The 21,199-nt window shown below is 39.4% G+C and overlaps 1 protein-coding gene across 3 annotated transcripts; it reads left to right on the top strand.

Moving 5' to 3' along the window:
- The first annotated feature begins 12,100 nt into the window (after nt 1-12,100).
- Nucleotides 12,101-17,219, top strand: LOC147611187 (uncharacterized). Of its 3 annotated transcripts, none has more exons than XM_086785853.1 (5): nt 12,101-14,131; nt 14,330-14,402; nt 14,919-15,045; nt 15,709-15,744; nt 16,411-17,219. In XM_086785853.1, the coding sequence occupies exons 1-5, from the start codon at nt 13,152-13,154 to the stop codon at nt 16,764-16,766; spliced, it is 1,572 nt and encodes a 523-aa protein (XP_086641979.1). In that variant the 5' UTR covers nt 12,101-13,151; the 3' UTR covers nt 16,767-17,219. The 3 variants fall into 3 exon arrangements, with proteins under 3 accessions (XP_086641979.1, XP_086641977.1, XP_086641978.1); XM_086785852.1 differs by having other exon boundaries at nt 12,113-13,482; nt 13,612-14,131; nt 14,919-15,744; XM_086785851.1 differs by having other exon boundaries at nt 12,109-14,131; nt 14,919-15,744.
- The last annotated feature ends 3,980 nt before the right edge of the window (nt 17,220-21,199 follow it).

Genomic DNA, 21,199 nt, shown 5'->3' with positions numbered 1-21,199 from the left:
CAGACATTGCCTTGCATGGTCTTGGCAAGGAGTACAAGTCTTTTGATACATCTATCTCTGTTCGGAGTACAGGTTTATCAGATTTTGATGAGTTGGTTTCACTCTTGCTTGTTGAGGTAATCAAACTCAATGACTCTTTTCGTGATGCATCTACTAGCCACCATGATGATAATGGCAAGAATCAGACTTTCTATTCACAAAGGGGATTTAGAAGCAGGCGGAGATTTGCATCACAAGGTCGTGGTAATGGTCGTGGATGGCCGGATAGGTCACCACAACAGAATTTTTAGCCTTCATATGGTGCTAGAGGTGGTCGTGGATATACACCTCAGAGAGGCAAAGGTAATCCTCGTGGAAGAGGACGTTGGCAAGGCCAACAAGCATCTATGCAAAATGTGGAATGCCATTACTGTGGAAAGCTTGGTCATATGGCACGTGGCTGTTACCACAAACAAAATGATTTGAGAGGGGGTAGAGCACAACATGGTAGAAATTTTGCACAACATGGTGGAAATCATGCAAATGGTGAAAATTTTGCATCAAGCAATCATGATGGCAATGCAAATCACTTTTTTGCCATGAAACATGTCGTGGGATCTATGATGACACATGGTGACAGGCAGTGATGACACTTGGTATATAGACTCTGGAGCATCAAACCATATGACTTGTCATGGCGAATGGTTTGAACATATGAAGCCAATGGATGTGAAAGGCTATGTGGAGATAGGTGATGATTCCCAGCATGCTATCACTCATGTTGGGAGTGTACCATTGGTGATGCACAATGGTGAAGCGAAGTCTATGTCAGATGTCTTGTATGTGCCTTCTATTACAAAGAGTTTGGCCTTAGTTAGCCAAATGGTTGAACAAGGTTTACAGGTTTGTTTCAATGAGCATGGTTGCTTCGTTGAGGATTTCAAAAATGGATATAGAATCGCCAAAGGCAAGAAAGAAGGCAGGTTATTTAAGTTGGATGCTGGGATTCTTGAGTTGAAATTGGCTATGTCTTCTAAAAGCTGCAAAGTGGTATAAGAAATTGAAATGTGGTATAAAAGGATTGGACATGTGAACATACAAAAGTTAAAGAACATGCACGCAAGAGGCATTGTTGGTGGGCTACCTAGATTCAAGTATGATGGGAATATGCATGTATGTGATGCTTGCCAGTTTGGAAAGCAAGCAAGGTTGCCGTTTCCCTAAAGAAGGCAACATGAGTAGTAGGCCACTTGAGATTGTTCATAGTGATGTATGGGGTCCTGCACAAAACCCATCCATTAAAGGCAGCTTGTATTATGTGACATTCATTGATGATTTTAGCAGAATGACTTAGATTTACTTTCTCAAAGAGAAGAGTGAGGTGTGGAGAAAGTTTTTGGACTTCAAAGCTTTTGCAGAGAAGCAGTATGGATCTTGGATAAAATGTTTGATGATTTCAGCAGAATGCCTTGGATTTACTTTCTCAAAGAGGAGTGAAGTGTTGAGAAAGTTTATGGATTTCAAAGCTTTTGTTTGCAGAGAAGCAATATGGATCTTGGATAAAATGTTTGAGGACAGATGGAGGTGGTGAATACACCTCACATGCTTTTGAGAACTTCTTGAGAAAGAATGGCATAAGAAGGCAGCTAACTTGCAGAGAAGCTTTTGTTTTGCAGAGAAGCAATATGGATCTTGGATAAAATGTTTGAGGATAAAATACACCTTCAAAGCTTTTGTTGGCAGAGAAGCAGTATGGATCTTGGATAAAATGTTTGAGGACAGATGGAGGTGGTGAATACACCTCACATGCTTTTGAGAACTTCTTGATGAGAACTTCTTGAGAAAGAATGTCATAAGAAGGCAGCTAACTTGCAGGTACACACCTCAGCAAAATGGTGTTGTGCTGCTAAGAGGAAAAGCAGAGTCATTGGTGATGTGGCTAGGGCAATGCTCAATGAAAAGAGCATGCCAGACTATTATTGGGTAGAAGCGTGTGCCATAGCGGTGTATGTACTTAATAAGACACCCACAGCTGCCGTACATGGAAGTATGCCAGAGATACATCTTACAGGTTTTAGGCCAGACATTGGACACGTCAAAGTGTTTGGTAGCATAGCTTATGTACATGTGCCAGATAAGAGAAGGAAGAAGCTAGATCCTAAGGCAGAAAATTGCATTTTTGTTGGGTATGCACAGGACCACATACTAGGCAAGTGGTTATCTCACGAGATGTGGTGTTTGATGAACTTGCTAGTTGGTACAAGGCAAAGGATGAGGGTGTCATTGATTCCATTGATGCTGTGCATGTGAACTTGCCACAAAAACAAGTTCTATTTCTATGTCTGGGCTAGCAGAGTCTGAGAGTAGTACTATACATCCATGGTCAGGATGCTTGAGACATGAGAGTGTGAGCACTGGGAGTAGTGCTGTGGATAAAGTGAAAAAGAAGGTTGAAGGAATCGGCATTACAGGTTATGAGTCGTCAAGTTTAGAAAGTTTGGATGAGAAACTTGGCATACCAATTTTATGCATACCAAGTGCAAGGCAGGATAGATATGTGCCTCCATATGCTAGAGTGACAGGTGTTCAGAGTGATCCGCATGCATTGCAGATATCCCAAAGAGTCAGGTATCCAGTTGACAGGTTGACATATTGTGACTTTGCTATGCATTATGCATCTATGACCTCTTTCGTGAAGCATGTGGAACCTACATGCTATACAAAAGCTATTGGGAAGCATGTTTGGGAGAAGGCAATGGATGTTGAGATGGACGCATTGGTCCATAATGAAACTTGGGATTTGGTTGCCTTACTATAAGGCAAAAATGTCATTGGGTTGCAAATGGGTTTATAAGGTGAAATGCAAATCAGATGGCTCCATTGAGCACCATAAAGCGCGGCTGGTAGCTAAGGGTTATGCACAAACCCAAGGCTTGGACTATGATGAAACATTTAGTCCAATTGCAAATATCAGAACAGTGAGAGTAGTCATTGTTATGGCTGCAGCAAATGGTTGGAAAATGCATCAAATGGATGTGAAAAATGCATTTCTAAATGGTGATTTACAAGAGGAAGTTTATATGGCACAAGAGATCATGCTACAGATGTTATGCATGTCAAGAAGGCATTGAGTGGGCAGTTTGATATGAAAGACCTTGAATTGAGATATGTGGATGACTTGATTGTCACAGGAGATCATGCTACAGATGTTATGCATGTCAAGAAGGCATTGAGTGGGCAGTTTGATATGAAAGACCTAGGTGAATTGAGATATTTTCTTGGGATTGAAGTAATCAAATACCATGCAGGGACATGGTTAGTGCAATGCCAATATGCATTGGATATGTTGGCAAAATATGGGATGACAGGGTGTAAGCTAATGAGTACACCTCTTTGGAGCAGAATGTGAAGCTGCGGGACTGATTTTGGTGAAGAGTTGGATGATCTATCTATGTATAGAAAGATGGTTGGCTGTCTTATTTACATGACTATCACAAGACCGGATCTCAGTTATGCTGTGGGGCTAGTATGCCAATTTATGCAAAATCCCAAAAAAACCTCATTTGGATGCAGTGAGACGCATTATGCGCTATGTAAAGACCACTGCATATTATGGTCTTTTTTATGAGCGTGGTAAAGGCTTGGATGTACACGGCTATATAGATGCACATTGGGCAGGTAGCTCGTATGACAGGAGGTCTACTAGTGATTATGCCTTTACATTTGGAAGTGGAGTGGTGAGTTGGAGTAGTAAGAAGCAACCTACTGTTGCTTTATCCAGTACAGAGGCTGAATACAGGGGTACACAATAATAGCTACATGTAAAGGAGTATGGTTAAAGAGTCTCTTGGCTAATTTGGGTGAGCCTATTAATGGCAAGGTTGTCATTCATTGTGACATGAGCAACATATGCGCGGACCAAACATATAGAGATCCACTATCATTTTGTCAGAGAGAAAGTGTTGGATGGTACAGTGGATTTGCAGTATGTGAAGACTGAAGAGCAGATAGCCGACATCTTTACAAAGCCACTTAGCAGGGAAAAGTTTTAGTACTTCCGTACTATGTTGGGAGTACATGGGATGAGCTTGAGGGGGAGTGTTGAGAGCTTTGACGGCCCAAGCTCATCTACATCTTTATCTATGGCAGTACATCATGAGCTTGAGAGGGGCTGTTGAGATTCAATCTCCATGTCGGCTTGTGCTGCCAGTTCCACTATGTGCTGGCATGTTAGGCAGTAGCATGTGTGAGACATAAATGACCGCGTCCAACTGGTCATAGTTGTTTGGACAGTAGCTAGGGTTAGCTATGTGTGGACACAACACAAGTAGTGTGTTGTAGCTTTTGGATTATGGCTTTATGCATTGTGTGAGATGGACATGGCTTCCCTCTATGGTTAGGGTTTGACTAATACATTAGGGTTTACTCCTGTGTGTGTGTCTTCTCTCCCTCTACCTATTTTTCATCAGTAAATGTTGAAAGATCAATAATTAATGAATCTAGGCTTATGCCTAGATAGGTTAGAAGCACCTTACAAGATAACAAATTGTTTACTTCTTTGCAAAGTAGAACCAGATTTGGTGCTCGAACCACTTCTTTAATAGATATTACTGAGTTTAAATTTCTTAGTCCTTTGCATGATGTAGATGAATTTGAGTCTTTTGAAGAGGAAGCTCAAGAAGATCCAAATTGGGTAAAAGCTATGCAGGATGAAATTCATTCTATTTAAAAAAATGGTACTTAATATTTAGTGTACCACTTGGCAAGAAAGCTATTGGTAATAAGTCGATTTTTAAAGTCAAGAGAAAGGCATCTTGGATACGCTGACAAATTCAAGGCTAGACTTGTTGTTGCAAAGGTTATGCCCAATAGAAAGGGATTATGATGAAAATTTTGCTCATATTTTCCATATAACCACTATCTAATTTGTTATTGCTTTGGCAACCATTATGGATGGAAAGTGCACCAATTAGACATTAAAACGTTGGTTTATAAATGGTGACTTATAGGAAGAAGTTTATGTAAGTCAACAAGCTAGTTTTGCCCAATCTAGCCAAGAGTAGAAGATATGCAAGCTTAATAAAGCTTTATATGGTTTGAAACAAGCCCCTAGAGCTTGGTACCAAAAAGTCCATGCCTATTTGTAAACATGATTTCAAAATAGTCCCACAAAAAGTACTTTATATGTGCAAGCAAGATTTTCTTTGTTGTCATTCTCTATGTAGATGATATGTTAGTGACAAGCATCAATGAGGATTTCATTACAGCTTTCAAGGCTGATCTCGAATCAAATTTTAAGATGTTATTTGTCTTCTACGCGACTACTTGGGTATGTAGTTTATTCAACAAGATAATGGTATAGTTACAACAATCAAAGTACATCAAGGCATTGCTCAAGAGGTTTAATATAGAAAGTTACAAATAAATGTCTACACCAATGAAACCTAGTGTAAAACTTAGTCTACAAGATGCCGATGAAAATAAACCATTCAACATAACCACTTATGATCAAGATATTGGATGCCTAATCTATTTTTACAACTCACAGCTAGACATCTATTATGGTGTGTCACCACTTTCAAAGTTTATGCATTGCCCATGCAGCTAAACATATCTTCTGATACTTATAAGGCACTCAAGATCTTGGATTATTCTAAGCCAAGGGGGGGGGGGGGGGGGTGATTTAAACTATAGGCCTTCAATGATTTTGATTGGACATGCGATTAAGATACATCCACATCTAGAAATTATTTCATTCTTAGCAATTTTTGCATATCTTGGCTAAGTAATAAATAAACAATTATGGTAACATTTTCTTGTGAAGATGAATACAGAGCAGCATTCAATGTGATAGTTGAATGTGTATGGTTGAGAAGATTGATGAAGGATCTTTGTGTCCCTTCAAAAACCCCTACTTTGATTCTCACTAATAACAATCAGAGTGCAATGATAGTTATAAAGAATCATGCCGTTCATACCAAGACCAAGCGCATTGAAGTGCATTACCACTATGTCAGAGAGAGACTCCATGCTAAAGAGGTTAATATGATATATTGTAGTACACATTAAAGTACATCACCACTATGTCAGAGAGAGACTCCATGCTGGAGAGATCAATGTGATTTATTGTATTACACATGACAATGTGGTAGATCTTTACACTGAAGCCTTATCACATTTATACTACAGGGGAGTTTATTAGAGTACTACAATGTGAGGATGAGGCCATGCACTTATGCCATGGGAACTTTTATTCCACTGGGTTTTTTCCCATAACCATCTAGGTGTGAACATGCACATTAGGGTTAGCCAGTATATAAGAAACCTCATTATAGCTTAGGGGTACTTTCTCTTTATGCTTATGGAGAGAGAAGTGGAGCTTGATGAATGTTGGGTAGCCCTCCTCAAATTGGGTAAGGAAAATCTCTAGGGTGGGATGGGCTCTCATCAGTGGAATTCTTTATCTCCTTCTGGCCTTCCCTTAAGGATATAGTTTGAAATATTTGTAGAAAGGCTTTCAGCTCTGGATTCCTGGATAAAGACCTTAAGGAGGGAGTGGTGAAGTTCATCCCTAAATAAGCTGCCTGTATAACAGATTCAACCAACTAGAGACCCATTTCCTTGCTTACTATCATTTACGAAATCCTTGCCAAAGTCATTGCATTAAGGATTTCCCATTTCCTTCAAGAAGTTATGTTTAAGAAACAATATGGGTTCATAAAGGGAAGATCCATCTATGACAATATACTTGCTACAATGATAGGGAGGGATGTAGCCCAAAGAATTGATCAGAAGTGTATGATGCTTCAAGTGGACCTAGAAAAGGCTTATGATAGGATTCATTAGTCCTTTATGGCAAGGGTAATGGAAAAATTGGGGTTTGGCTTCAAGATAGCCTTTTGCATTTTCACCCTCTCTCTTGGGGGATTCCCTAGACTTATCCTAAATGGTAGGCTAGTAGGAAGATTTGAAATTAGAAGGTCAATAAGAAAGGGTTGTCCTCTTGCCCCTTTGCTCTTTGCTATTGCCCCACACCCCCTCATTGTGGCCCCCTTGAAGGTGCTAGTGAAAAAGGGAGGGTGGCTGTACTAAAGCTGAGGAGTGGGGAGCAACTAGTAATCCAATGTTTTTCTAAGGATTCTTTGATGTTCCTAAGGGCAGACAATGACAATGTGAGACAGGCCTTGGCCATAATACAAGAATTTGTTGATGCTTCTGGCTCCAAATGTAATATTCAGAAATCTAAAATTATTAATTGAACTGAGGACAATGACTTTGACCTCGAAAGATGGGGATGTGAGGTGGTTAGGAGAGACCAAATCATTAGGCATTTGGGAGTCCCTTTTAAAGTGAAGGGTACCAATAAACAAATATCTGATTGGGTCTTGGAAATTTTTTTTAAGAAATTGAAAAAATGGGAAGGGGTAAGGATTCCATTCCATGATCATAGATTAATCATCTGCAACACAGCGTTGAATGCTTATATCATGTTTTTGTGCCCAGTTTATCAACTTTGGCAAAGCCCACTGAATAGAATCATAAGTTCTATAAGGGACTTTCTATGGAGAGGAATATGAGTAATAACAGGAGAGTGGCAGCTTGGTTAGCCTGGGACAAGTTAAGTATGCCTAAAATGGGAGGAAGCCTAGGTATCCTACATCTTCCTACTCATGCTCTTGGCAGAATTGCTCTTCTTCTTCCCAAATGCCTCATTCAGGAAGAGGTTTGGTCTAGAATGTTTAAAGATGTGGTGGAAGGCTCACTTGTCCTTCATATGGCTTGGAGTCAACTAGAGAAGCAAGCTACTTTCTTTGGCTCTTCTCAAGATCTTAAACTCCCCCTATTGTAACTTTCTGTGTGGGAAATGGAAGGAAGTGCTCAACCTAACTTACTAGGATGGTGGCCCTAAAGTAACAGGCAACTCCTATCTCACCTTGGGGATCTGGTGGTCTCATAACTTTAACCCAATCGTTCACATGTACGACTACTCATATCTATCCATACGTTCATATCTATCACTTCACATCCACATATATTCATATCACATCACATCACATTCTTCACATACATATTCACATTCATTATCATCACATACATTCATTTACATTCTGATTCACATGACATCACATCTCATCCATTCACATTTATCTGATTCACATTGCATCTCATCACATCTATCCACCTCACATTCTCATCACCTCTATTCACATCACATCCATCCATCCATCCATTCATTCCCATCTATCTGATTCTCATCACATCTATCCACATCACATTCTCATCACTTCTATTCATATAACATCCATCTATCCATTCATTTCTCATCATATCTCATCACATTAGTTTAAACATAGAATTTAAGAGAATTCTAATTTTTGATATAAAGATTCTTTACGCATCTATTTATACATAAAATCAACTTCAGTGGGAATAACACTTTTAACAAAATCCTTTTATGCATCTTTCTATGCATAAAATCAATTTTAATGAAATTAACACTTTTGGAATAAAAATAAATCCTTTATGCATCTTTCTATGCATAAAATCAATTTTAATGAAAATAACACTTTTGGAATAAAAATAAATCTTTTATGCATCTTTCTATGCATAAACTCAATTTTAATGAGAATAAAACTTTTGATATAAAAATAAATTCCTTTATGCATCTTTCTATGCATAAAATCAAAATTAATGAGAATAACTCTTTTAAAATAAAATAAATTTCTTTATGCATCTTTCTATGCATAAAATCAAAATTAATGAGAATAACTCTTTTGAAATAAAAATAAATTCCTTTATGCATCTTTCTATGCATAAAATCAAAATTAATGAGAATAAATCTTTTGAAATAAAAATAAATTCCTTTATGCATCTTTCTATGCATAAAATCAAAATTAATGAGAATAACTCTTTTGAAATAATAAAAAAAATCTTTTATGCATCTTTCTATGCATAAATTCAATTTTAATGGAAATAAAACTTTTGATATAAAAATAAATTCCTTTATGCATCTTTCTATGCATAGAATCAAAATTAATGAGAATAACTCTTTTGAAATAAAAATAAATTCTTTTATGCATCTTTCTATGCATAAAATCAAAATTAATGAGAATAACTCTTTTGAAATAAAAATAAATTCCTTTATGCATCTTTCTATGCATAAAATCAAAATTAATGAGAATAACTCTTTTGAAATAAAAAATAAATCTTTTATGCATCTTTCTATGCATAAATTCAATTTTAATGGGAATAACACTTTTGAAATAAAAATAATTCTTTTATGCATCTTTCTATACATAAATTTAATTTTAATGAGAATAACACTTTTGAAATAAAAATAATTCTTTTATACATCTTTCTATGCATGAATTCAATTTTAATGGGAATGACACTTTTGAAATAAAAATAAATCTTTTAGAATGCACAAACAGAAGGAATTACTCTTTTAGAATAAGCTAATGATAAACTTTAGTTCCACAAAATTTAAGAAAATTTTACCAACCTCCTTTGTATGGCTGACCATTTCTCAATTTTAACATTCAATTTATGACTTGAATTAATCCAATTTAAATTCTAATATCTCTAATCTACTTCATTTTTTAAAAATTAAGAGAGTAAACAATGAAAAGAGTTTAATCAATCATTTAATTAAACTTTCTAGGATTAAGAAGGGTTGAATTATAAAGAAGAGAAGGGGGTGGCCTTTCCATCAAGGCATAGCATCAGATTTTAATTCAAACATTTTCAAAGCATAAAATTTAAGAAAACCATAGATTTAAAATTCACAATAAGTAAGAATTAAGCTTACATGGAGTTTGTAAGCTTTCCTTTGGCTTGAGGGATTGAGGGTTCTACTCTTGTTTGCAACAAGAGTGGCCACCAGTTCTTTTGGAGAGGATTTAGTCAAAAACAATTGAATTATCAAGTGAATTCAATGTATTTGACTCTGGGGAGAAGTAGAGTAACAGTGCATAAACACTATTAACCTTTTGCAAGGGGAGAGGCTTCTATTTATAGGAAAAAGTGAGCCTCTAACCAAGCAAACTGATTCTAGAATTTTCCATATCAGTTTGACCATTTTTAGGTCAATTTAGCTTACTTTTTGGATCTAGTTGAAACAGGAGAGAGGAGAGATGAAAATGTCTCATTATTTGTGAGTTTAAAACTCATGCACACATGTGAAATAGGCGCCTCCTTCATGAGAGAAATTCCCCACATTGAGGTATCAAAAATGCATCATTTCCTCTAAATATCTCTTGTTTTTTAACTAATAAACCTTGTCCTTAGTCAACTCTTCATCTTATGTGAGTATTTACTCATTTTTTGGGAGATTTTTATTTTATTCTTCAATTTATCTCCTCCCTACATTTGGATTAATCTTATTGGTCCATAAGAACCTTAATCTAAAATTTTCAGAAAATCTAGACCCTCAGGCTAAGGTCCTTTTTACCTATTTTCAATTTATTCCAATTGCACACTGGAAAGTTCTTTTTGAACTTCTGTTTCAGGGAAAATCATTTTAATAAGAAGGGATATTTTCTCATCCAAAGATATCTAGAAACTGAATTATCTCTCTCGAGAATATTTTCTCTCTCTAGGCCAAAACAGATAGAAACAAGATTTGTTATTATTCTGAAAAGGGGATTGATTACAGAGAGAGAAACTGGATATCTTGAGGGACTGGGGGAGGAATCTTACATTTAGAAAGGGGGGAATACTGGTCTAGATGTGATTGAGCTGATGTATAAATGTATTCATTTGTGCTAGCTCATATATTATGTTAACAAGTCAAATAATGCTAACATGTTCAAGGCAATTTTCTCTCTGCAGACTGGGATCAGTTGATCTGCTGATTAGCAGACTCTTGTACATATTAGGTTTCCTAATTTCTGATTTTATGCAGGGATACTTAGGGTATGATGTGAAGGCAAGGCTCCCCAAATATGGGCCAAAGACAAGAAGGTAGTACCTCAAAGAAAAAACACCCCATCTACACCTTTGTGGCTTTTATTGAGAACCCCCTAGGCACCAAGCTAGGTGAAGGTGTGGGTTGGCAAACAAGTCTTGGAGAAAGGTTATACCTCTGAAGCAATGATGATAGCATGCATGTAACTGGGGTACCATGTTTCTTGGAGCCGGTCTTCTTCTGTTTGGGAAGATGAGAGATGGAATCTTTTATGTAAGATGCTCAATTGTAATATGGAATAAGCTTTGTGAACTTTTTTGTAAAGTTACTTTAGTGATAATATTATATATATATCTATCTATCTATTTTAAAAAAAGAAAGAAAAGAAAAGAAGTTGCAAGTGCCACCGTGGAAACGAGTGATTGTTCGGCCATGAGAGTGGCATTTAAGTACTACGTGCGTCCTGAAGAGAGAGAGAGAGAGAGAGAGAGAGTTTAAGCAAAGGTTGGTAGATTAGATAGACATTGCAAGTTTGCAACCATCAGTCGCGAGCCTAGTTGATGAAGTGAAGTGAAGTGCAGTGAGGTGTTTTCTTTCCTTCCAAGAGGTTTAGTGCGTAGTAGTAGGCGGAGGAGGCAACTGAGTGAGCGGTCTTATAAGTGAGAGCTAGTCAGGCAGCCGAGAGAGTGATGTTTCGTTCCAAAGCTGGTAGGTTTAGTGCGTAGTACGTCGTAGTAGAGTAACAGGAGGAGGAGGAGGCAAGTGAGTGTGGTCTAGCTAGCTATCAGATAGTGAGGCCGCCGAGAGATCAGTGGAGTGCAGTGCACAGCGGGTAATAGTTTTATTCGTTGGTTGGGGCTTTTCGTTTCTAAAACATGTCACCACGATGTCCCATCCGGATTGTCCTGCGCATGCCATGTCGTCCGTCCTTGACCTTGCCAATCACTCGTGTGATGGTGCGCAACCACGCTTCCGACGTCCTCCGCGGTTGCTGTTGCTGCAGCCTGCAGGAAGCAACCGATTCGCGGGGGGCAGCAATTCATGTCAATGATGACGATGACGGAAAGTGGTGGTTTTACTTTATACACACACGCCATTAAGCGTAGGTGGTGGTGCATCTTCTTCGACTGCTGGTATACCATACCGCCTGGTATGCCCGTTCTCACCTCTCTCCTCTCTCTTCTGTTTCTGGCTGCACGATTTCATAGTCAAGAAAGAATAGACCACTGTTACGGCGCCATAGCCTCTCTTCTCTCGGTTAGGCCTATTCATTCAATGAACCGCCCCATCCACATCCGCACAGATCGCCAATCTCTGCACTCTGCGATTGACGTGATCCCACTTCGCTCTCAGACTCAAGAGTCTCTCTCTAGACTCTCTCTCCTCCCCGTCCTTTCAAGTTTCAAGGAGCGTCTTTGTCGCAGCGGCCTCCATTGCCCTCCAACAGAGAACAGCTATACCTACCTGCAAAATGCACTACGACGACCTTTCACGCTCGGGCAGGACCACCAAAGCGGTCGCAGTAGCTTCTCCGAGGACACACACGATATGATCGTGTATGTGACCTCGGACAATCGCTCTGATGATGATGACGACCCTTCATGTTGGTGTTCTCTCCAAAGCAACGCATGACTCACAGCTGCTACAACTACAACGATCTCCGGCTGCCCAGCTCGCTCTACATTGACAACAAACACAAGGACCACACTCTCTTTCTCTCTTTCTCTCACATCGTTCAGTACTCCTAGTATTCTACTGCCATAGCCACACGATTCCAAGGTCAAATTTCGGTTGACATCTCTTTAATTGCCTTCCTTTGCGCCCCACAGAATCCTTGCCTGCCCCTGCCCCCCTCCCCCCGGTGCGATTATTAACTATCTGCTTCTTCTTCGTCTTTCTTCTACCAAGACCCCCCAAATTGAACACAGCCGCACATTCATAAATCCTTCACGCACAAGCTTTCTACTTTTTGGCTGTGTTTGATATTCTAACTGACGATTGAACGCGCATCCCTGCGAGGCTCCAGCCAACGACAGCAACCCCACCCCCCTTTTCCCTCTTTTCTTGTTCCCTAGAGTTTGCAAAGTTTACCTTGCAGCTCTTCAAGTGTTCCCATAGCAACTTCACAAGTGTTGCTTCATCTATTTCTCCTCAATCGCTCCCACAGCAGCTCCACGAGTGTGTTTGCACTCCTCCTTTGCATAAGAGCCTCACGCGCAGCAGCCAATTTTGAGGAGCTTCACTGCATGGACCACCCCCTTGCAAAATGAACACACAAACTTCAATCTTCTTACTTCCTCAGTTAAATAATTTCTTTGAAGCTTGCGAGCAGCCAATTCCTAAAAAGGCTTGTGTAGAGGTTCTGCAGAATGTGACACTGACGAAAACAGAGGGGGAATTAGTGAACCTCTCCAACAATTGCACTTTGGTGCGTGAATTGGAAGAAGCTAGCGGCGCTAAAAATGATTTGATGATGAGTCCCTCCACTCCTCCACAGCTCCCTATAATTAGCGCGTCTCAACTATATTTGGCCAGAGCTCAAAACCTCTCAGATTCCCGGCACATGATCAATATTGGCGATCAGTCGATGATCACAGGTAAGGCCAGTGGAGCTGAAAGCTCAGCATCCAAATTAATTTCGTCTGGTAGAGATGAGAATGTATGCCAAAATTTAGGTGGACCCAGTCTAGGCTGTGGTGGTGACAAAACCCAATGTATTGGCGCAGGTAAAGGTAGTGGCAAGATGGCCTTGGCCTTAACGAGCATTATAGATGGCGAGGCCAAGCTAGTAGAGGTGCAAGCTGTGGCGGAGAGACTCTCTCAACTTATCAACCTGGTGGACGAAGCGTCTGCCGATCACCACGACGTCGTAGATGCAACTGAGCTTCTTCTCGGCAGGAAGCTTCACTTCAGCACAAGTACTCGTACTTGCCAAAAAGGTCGGCCTAGCTCTGCACCAAATGGAAGCGTCTTCGTTCAGACAACTAGGGCTGGTGCAGATGATTATGTGCAAAGCCTGATGCGCAGTTCAGCAACCGTTTTTCAATATTCTAGCTGCTTCCCATGCCAGCCAAAATCGTTGCAAGCAGTTGAAAAACCCACGGCTCCTACTCAGCTAGTTACACAAGGTTTATCAGATGATGCAGGCGCAATCTCTCTGGAGCTCAACATCGGCCCAGCTTGTATGAGTGGATCCAGATCAAAAGATACTACTCGGCAAGCAGGCGTCTCCTCACGATCGCAACGGTTCGTAACCCTATCACATGATGCATACCCTCTATGAACCAGCTTGTTATATAGTAGGTAGGTAGTTTCACAAAAATTTGGGATGCGCATGTATGCAGCATACAACCAATTAGTTTGTGTTATAAGTTTTGAGATCTCCTTATACTGATGAGTAGTGAGAGCGAATAATGATTATGAAGCCAAATTTTCATGCTGCAGACCCGAAGCCGAAATATGTGCGACTGAAAGTCATTCAAATACTGCGAGAAATATGCCGCACTGGCTCGTCAAGGTAAGTGTATTTCTTCCCGGATCAGCACGTGTCACTTGACTTAGGGGGGAGTTTGGGGGCATTACACATCATTATACTTGCAAACTCAGAATTTGAGGGCTTCCGTGAGATTTTGGAATATAGGCGTATACTACTTTAAATTTTGCAAATAGAGAGACTGAAAGTGTTACACGTCCATGACTATATATGAGAAAACAGAGCCCAGGCTGTGAGTGTATTTGATACCATTAAAATCTACACTTGCAGGTTTCAAAATTGACAAAGTTTACCTTTAAATTTCTCAATATTATCAGTAGGAATTGTATGTTTTTTTTTTTTGGGGGGGGGGGGGGGGGGGAGAGGGGGGGCGGGGACCTTGAGCAAAAGCTTTTTGTCGCGCTGGACGTCCGTTGCAAACTATATCAGCTTTTCTACAAATAACGTTAATGTTTTTGACAGTTTGGTTTAACTATATAGTAGCTCAGTGTTCCTTTAATGTACATAATTAGAGAGTTGGTTTGAACATTTGTATTGCAGAGAACGGAACAGCCTGGGAGTGGTGCCGCAAAACGGAACTGGTCAGAAGCCTTAATGCACACAACATTGAGCATGCCTAACAAGATGTATAGTAGTAGTAGCTGTACGGGCGGCGGCGGCGCTGCTGGTAATAGTGGTGGTGATCTATACATTAATGGTCGACATGATCATGACAAAAGATCTAATTGTACTCTAGGATTATGTTTGGATTCTAGTAATAGTTGTAGTAGAAACCCTCCTCCTCGACCAGCTAGCTGTCTTTCTTCAGAATTAGTCTCCACATCTGCTTCCTTTGCAAGTTCCAAGGTCGACGTCGACACATACTTCGACCAATATATATCTCCTCTCCCCATGCCCTTTACTCGTTGGCCGCTTGTGCCCAGGTCCTCCACCGCAACTCCTGAGCTCTCAACTGCAGATCTTTTACAAGCGGCTTTTCCCAAAGAGATGACAAGTCAGGGGGGGGCATCACACGTAAAAAATAGCAAGTTCAGCTCCCCAGATGTGCTAGAGTTCATGAGTTCCGTATCAAGAAAACTGCCTGAATTTGATCATGCAAACTTCTCGTCACAAGAGGAAGCTCCTAATGATCCACGGTGTGAATCATTAAACCAGGCACAATATTCTGAGAATGCCACGGACGAACTTTCGATAGGTGCAAACTATGTACGATTGAACAAGTCATCTGACAATGAAACACCTAGTATCCATGAGAAAGCGCTAGTTGAATTTTTGCGTGCCAAGAAGCAAAACAAAGAGCATTATCTTGACAAAATTGTGGTGAATGCAGATGTGTATCAGAGACACCCTTGGCACTACACTTGGGGTAAGGATTTCTCAACTGATTGACATTTGGTTTGTGTGAGTAATTTTTGAGTGAAAAAATGTGTGAGGTGGGATTTCTATCCAAAGGGACATGGTGTCTTGAGGGTATACTAGCTCGCCCCGAATAGTTTGCTTCTATATGGGGAGGAAATGCAAGGAGGAGGAGGAGGTGCAAGGAGAGACAAAGCTGGTAGGCACCTTAAGAACGCACTCATGCACCGGCTAGGTACGTTAGGCCTTCCCGGGTGCGAGAGAAGTTCTATGGGTGTCGGGTGCCCCGGGGGTTGCCCTCCCCGCCTTGCACCTCGTCCCCATATAGAGGCAAACTATTCGGGGCGGGCTAGCATACCCTCAAGGCACCATGTCCCTTCGGGTAGAAATCCCACCTCACACAGCCAAGCATATGATCCATATTAATATTGGCACAGAATGGGACTTGAATCTAGGATCTTTGTCTCAATTAAGTACCCATGCGTTGAACGGCTATGCTAGGAAGAGAGAGAGCTCATAGTTCCATTAAGTTTTGAAACCTAACATTTGATGCTGATCATCTTCTAAATGTGCATGCAATTGATGTTCAGGGTGTTCTCATAGTTCCATTCAAGTTTTGAAACCTCCTCCAAACGTTTAGTAACGCTGATCATCTTGTGATCAATGTGCATAACAGGAGATGTTCAGGGGTCCTTGTATTTTTGCTGCATCACTAAGTATAGTAGGAGAGGAAACATGACGAGGGACAGGATGACAAAGGAAGGTGGGAGGTGGAAGCAGCAAGGCATGGTGCAGCCAATTCTCACAGCCCGAGGACACGGTGCCGCTTCCAAGACTTACTTGAGCTACATCCCACGTGGGAAAAATAACTCCAAGGGCTACTTCATCCCTGCAACGCCAGGGAGGGTCAAGCACCGCCACAGAATGATCGAGATAGCTCTCGAAGAGGATCTGCAGTCAGAAAAAGAAAATCTCAAGCTTAAAGTCGCTCCCAACCCCTTCTTGGTGATTTGTGTGCTAAGGAAAACTTGAAAAATAGCTAATCCCCTGCAAACTTCTTTGTGAATATGTAGGAATTAGGAATCATGCAGGTCACGTGATGACGGCCTTGCTAGCTAGTCTTGTGCACATAACTTCTAAGTATGGTGATTGAAGAGGCTGGCCTGTACGTCTGCTGTCGAAAGTACTTGGCAGCATCCTTTTTCAATCTTGGATCATTTTGTGACCAACTTGGATGTAGGAGTAAAAATCTCATAGGTTTTGATATACTAACCAAAGTATATGCACTCTGCACATCAACTCAGTGGGTAGAGCATTGGAGAAGGTACATGCACTTTGCACATGAACTCAGTGGGTAACATTGGAGAGCGTACATATTTTTTCATAGTTTGATGCTCCTCAAATACTTGACAAGCCTTCAAGATATATGTACAATGCCCCTTTTCAAAGCATGTAGCACATGTGATTCACACGTTTTTTTAACAATTTTATGATGCAAGATGGCAAAGCTATCGTGAGTTTAATTGATTCTAAAATGCGGCTCCAACAAGCGGAAGAAACGCTGTTTGGAAACGTCCAGATGGTTCGTTCACGTTAGTGGCCCGTGAAGGCAAACTACATCATCATCGAGGTAAAAACTACTACAAGATACAAGGCACTGAATAAGCTAAGCTTGGCTGATGGCATATTGTATGTATGCTAGTTGACCTTGAATACACGTGTCGTGAATCAGAGTGCTGGACGTCCAAGAGGCATGTTGGCAACACATGATGATAGCTTTACATGTATCAATGTACTAAGCATGCATAACCCTTCATGATCCTCATAGCACCTCACTTTTCTAATCTCTCTTTAACCCTTGTTCAAAATACCTAGTACTCTCGGTTGTTATTTCCACAAATTACAAGCCAACCTTAGCATCCACATATTAAGCCACATCAATCCCATCTTTATTTGTAATACTTAGCCCCATTAATCCTATTGTTGTTATGTATGTATTACCTTATGTCTACACAAGGGAAGCACACCAACACGATGAACTCTTGAAGGAACTCTAAAGCATGTAAATTGATGTGATAATAAATTGTTAACTTTTAATCATTCATATTTCTAGATATTTCAAGGATCTCCACTAAAAATAATGTTATTTCTTGCCCACATCCCAAAACGACATCCGTGTAGAAGCCGTAAAGCATGACTATAATCACCATTAGCCAAAACCCTGAATATACACATGCCTATTGTAAATCCCACCTAACCAATCCCATATAAGTATAAGAAGTGCTAAAATTTCATACATACCATGTAAGCATCCCATCAAGCGATCTCTTCATGATAAGCATCCAAATAGAAAGCATGTCAGTCTCCAAAGATGAAGTTATGTAATGAAGCAACAACTTTAGATTAGGTCTAGGACTTTGATCATGGGCTCAAGTATAAAAGGGAGCTCATGGACTACTATTGTATCTTTTTGATAACTTTTTATACCTTTTGATATCTTTTGACCTTTTGACTCTTGGAGCCTCGTGTCTTTTTCCATCCTTTGGTGAAAGGCTAAATCACTTAAGCATTATGTATGATTATTTTCTAATTGTATGTTTATTAACATAATGATTATCTCTAATCTTAGCTTAACTTTAGATTAGGTCTAAGACCTTGTTCATGGACTCAAGTATAAAAGGAGGCACATGGACTACTATTGTATCTTTTTGATACCTTTTGATCTCCTTTTGATACCTTTTGATATCTTTTGACCTCTTGACTCTTAAAGAATTGTGGTTTTCAAACCTTAGCTTATGATAGACTATTTTCATCCTTTGGTAAAAGGTTAAATCAATTAAGCATTATGTATGATTTCTTGTTAATTGCATGTTAATTAATATAATGATTATCTTTAATCTTAGCTTTAGGATCACTCCATTCCAATTGATATCAGAGTTCTTAGCTTAGATCTTGCTTAAAGAGTGATTAAATGATAATTATTTATAATTCAATTTTTTTAGAATGTATTTTTAAATCATGATTAATGATAATTATTTTTAAATTATTATTAAGCTAATTTTTTTAGAATGTATTTTTTAATCATGATTATGTTAATCATTCTTGGATTAAAAAATTTCATAGTTTTCAAAGTGCTTTTTTTTATTTTCTTGCATTTCTTAATTTTCTTGAAAATCTTCTTGATTTTCTTAAATTTTGTAAAAAGTTTAAATAAATTAAAGTCTTTTTTCATCAAATCTTGACACAAACCCTAGCTTCCTACTATTATTTGCAAGGTCCTTTGAGTCCTTTGCATTTTTAGAGAGATTCGTAGTAGGTATGCAATTTTCGATGAAAGATTCATCAAGAAAGATACTGATTAACACAAAGAAATTATAAATATTGGTGCAATTTTCAACAACAATGAGTAGATTAAAGATCTAGTAGAGTTATTGTAGTTTTCTTACAAATTTAAGTGTAAAATTTAATATCAGTGCAAAGTAATTGTTCAAATTACTATTCTGTGCATATTATAGTTATGTGCAAATTATTACAAAACCATTGTTAAGATTTACAATTCTATTTCAAATTTGAACAAGTTTATATTGCAAAATTATAAAGATTTCAAAGCAGAATACAAATTGGAACAAATATTATGTACTTTTTGAAGCTTTGAAGAATCTTGGTACAAATTTATAAGTTTATAAAGGTATTGTGCAAATCAAGTTTTTTTACATAAAATTAGAGTAAGTTTTTACCGCAAATCAAGTCTACAATAATTTTGGCAATGGAAACCTTGATCAGATTTTAAATCTTTGCTTAAAAGAGTAGACAACACTATTGTGGTGCAATTTTCATAAAGCAAGTATATTGTTCTAAAGATCTCGTGCAAATCAAGCCTACAGAGTAAAGATTTGGAGTGCAAACATGGTGTAAGTGCCCAACCTTTCAATCTTTTACTATTCTTGGTTAATTTTCTTCAAAGAACCAATGATGTGCAAAGAAAGGCTATCAAGAAACAAAGCATAGTGAAGATTTCTTCTGTAGCTTGGTAAAGAAGCGTGCAAAGGTGATCAAGGTTACTAGTAAACAATGGGGAAACATGACCATATGGAGATCATTGTAAGCAAGATTCATGCCTTATAAGGCAACTCATCATCCCTTGAGTTAAAACTGCTTCATGGTAGTTTGCTTAAACAACAAGCAAGCAATAGTTGCAAAGAAAGTGTAAGGGTTTAAGAAGACAACCATGAAGGGGCACTACAGATTGCAGAGTTGATCCAGCAAGAATTAGTGTCAATCTTCATTTCAAGCAAGAAAAGACAGCAAAGGAAGTATTGCCAAGGTTCCATCGCATATACAAGAGTGTTCAGAAGTAAATCTTAGACAAGATTAACAACATTATCAGCAAACATTCAGACATTTAAGTGATTAATGCCAATCCGTATGAGATTAGTATTGATCTTGATTGAGATTAGGTAAAAACAACAAGCAGAGTTACCAGCATGAAAAGAGGACTGTGGTTTTTGTTTTCGCAGCAGATAGTTGCCCTTCATTTGCAGAGCCAGCTACTTGTCCAAAAGATTCAGTAGCGAGGGATTCACTCAGTCTTGACTTTGCAGTCACTGGGAAGCTTTCAGCTGCCGTGGTGTGGCTTCTGCTGCAGGCAGCAAGCGAGTCCTTCGTACTCCAGTTCAGCGCTCAGTCATGATTTCTTTCAGTCGACGCATCGTCACAGTGCTTACAAAGCACAAGCAAAGCATCGGCTCTTCTAGTTATAAAAGCTGCATCGAGTGGGAAACTTTCAGCTGCCCTGACTTCTGTAGGCAGTAGCGCCGAGCATCGATTCTTCTGATTGTGAATGCTACATTGTTACAGTGCCTGGCTCTTCTGGTTGTGAAAGCTACATCGTTACAGTGCCTACAAACCACAGCTGCGCTACATCACCGCATTGATACTGATTCTACAGTAGTCGTTTCATCACCTTCAAAAGCTTACTATGCCAAACTTAGCGCTCACTTCAAGCTGTTTTCAGCGTTACTTTTGCCTTGTGATAATGGCATCTAAACTGCAATGTCCAGTGTCATCCCTTTAGGCTTAGCACTTCTAAGCCAAACAAACATTTCCAGTAGTGTTGGGCACACAGCCACCTTGAGCACAAACACCCAAGGCTAGGCGCTCTGAGAACGTGCATCACAGAGGAGCAGCGTTGGGCACACAACCACCTTGAGCACAAACACCCAAGGCTAGGTGCCTTGCTTGCGCTCTAAGAACGTGTATCACAGAAGCAGTGCTGGGCTTGCTTCGTTTGGCATTCCCTGCAAGCATAGGCTAGCAGCCAACCACAACTTCCATTCACAGGTTTAACAAATGATTAAAAAAAGAGGTGAATGTCATCATTGCCATCTTCAGGCTCAGGTGCAGCAAGCAGCTAATGTGAAGAAAAGGCCAACGTTTGACAAAGAAGTAGGGGAGCGTGAAGGTGA

Source organism: Cibotium barometz, chromosome 48 (assembly GCF_041138505.1).
Source record: "Cibotium barometz isolate CiBa-2024 chromosome 48, ASM4113850v1, whole genome shotgun sequence".
In the NCBI taxonomy this organism is placed as follows: Eukaryota; Viridiplantae; Streptophyta; class Polypodiopsida; order Cyatheales; family Cibotiaceae; genus Cibotium; species Cibotium barometz.
The sequence above is the reverse complement of the archived record's forward strand: the minus strand, read 5'-3'. Positions and strand labels throughout refer to the sequence as shown.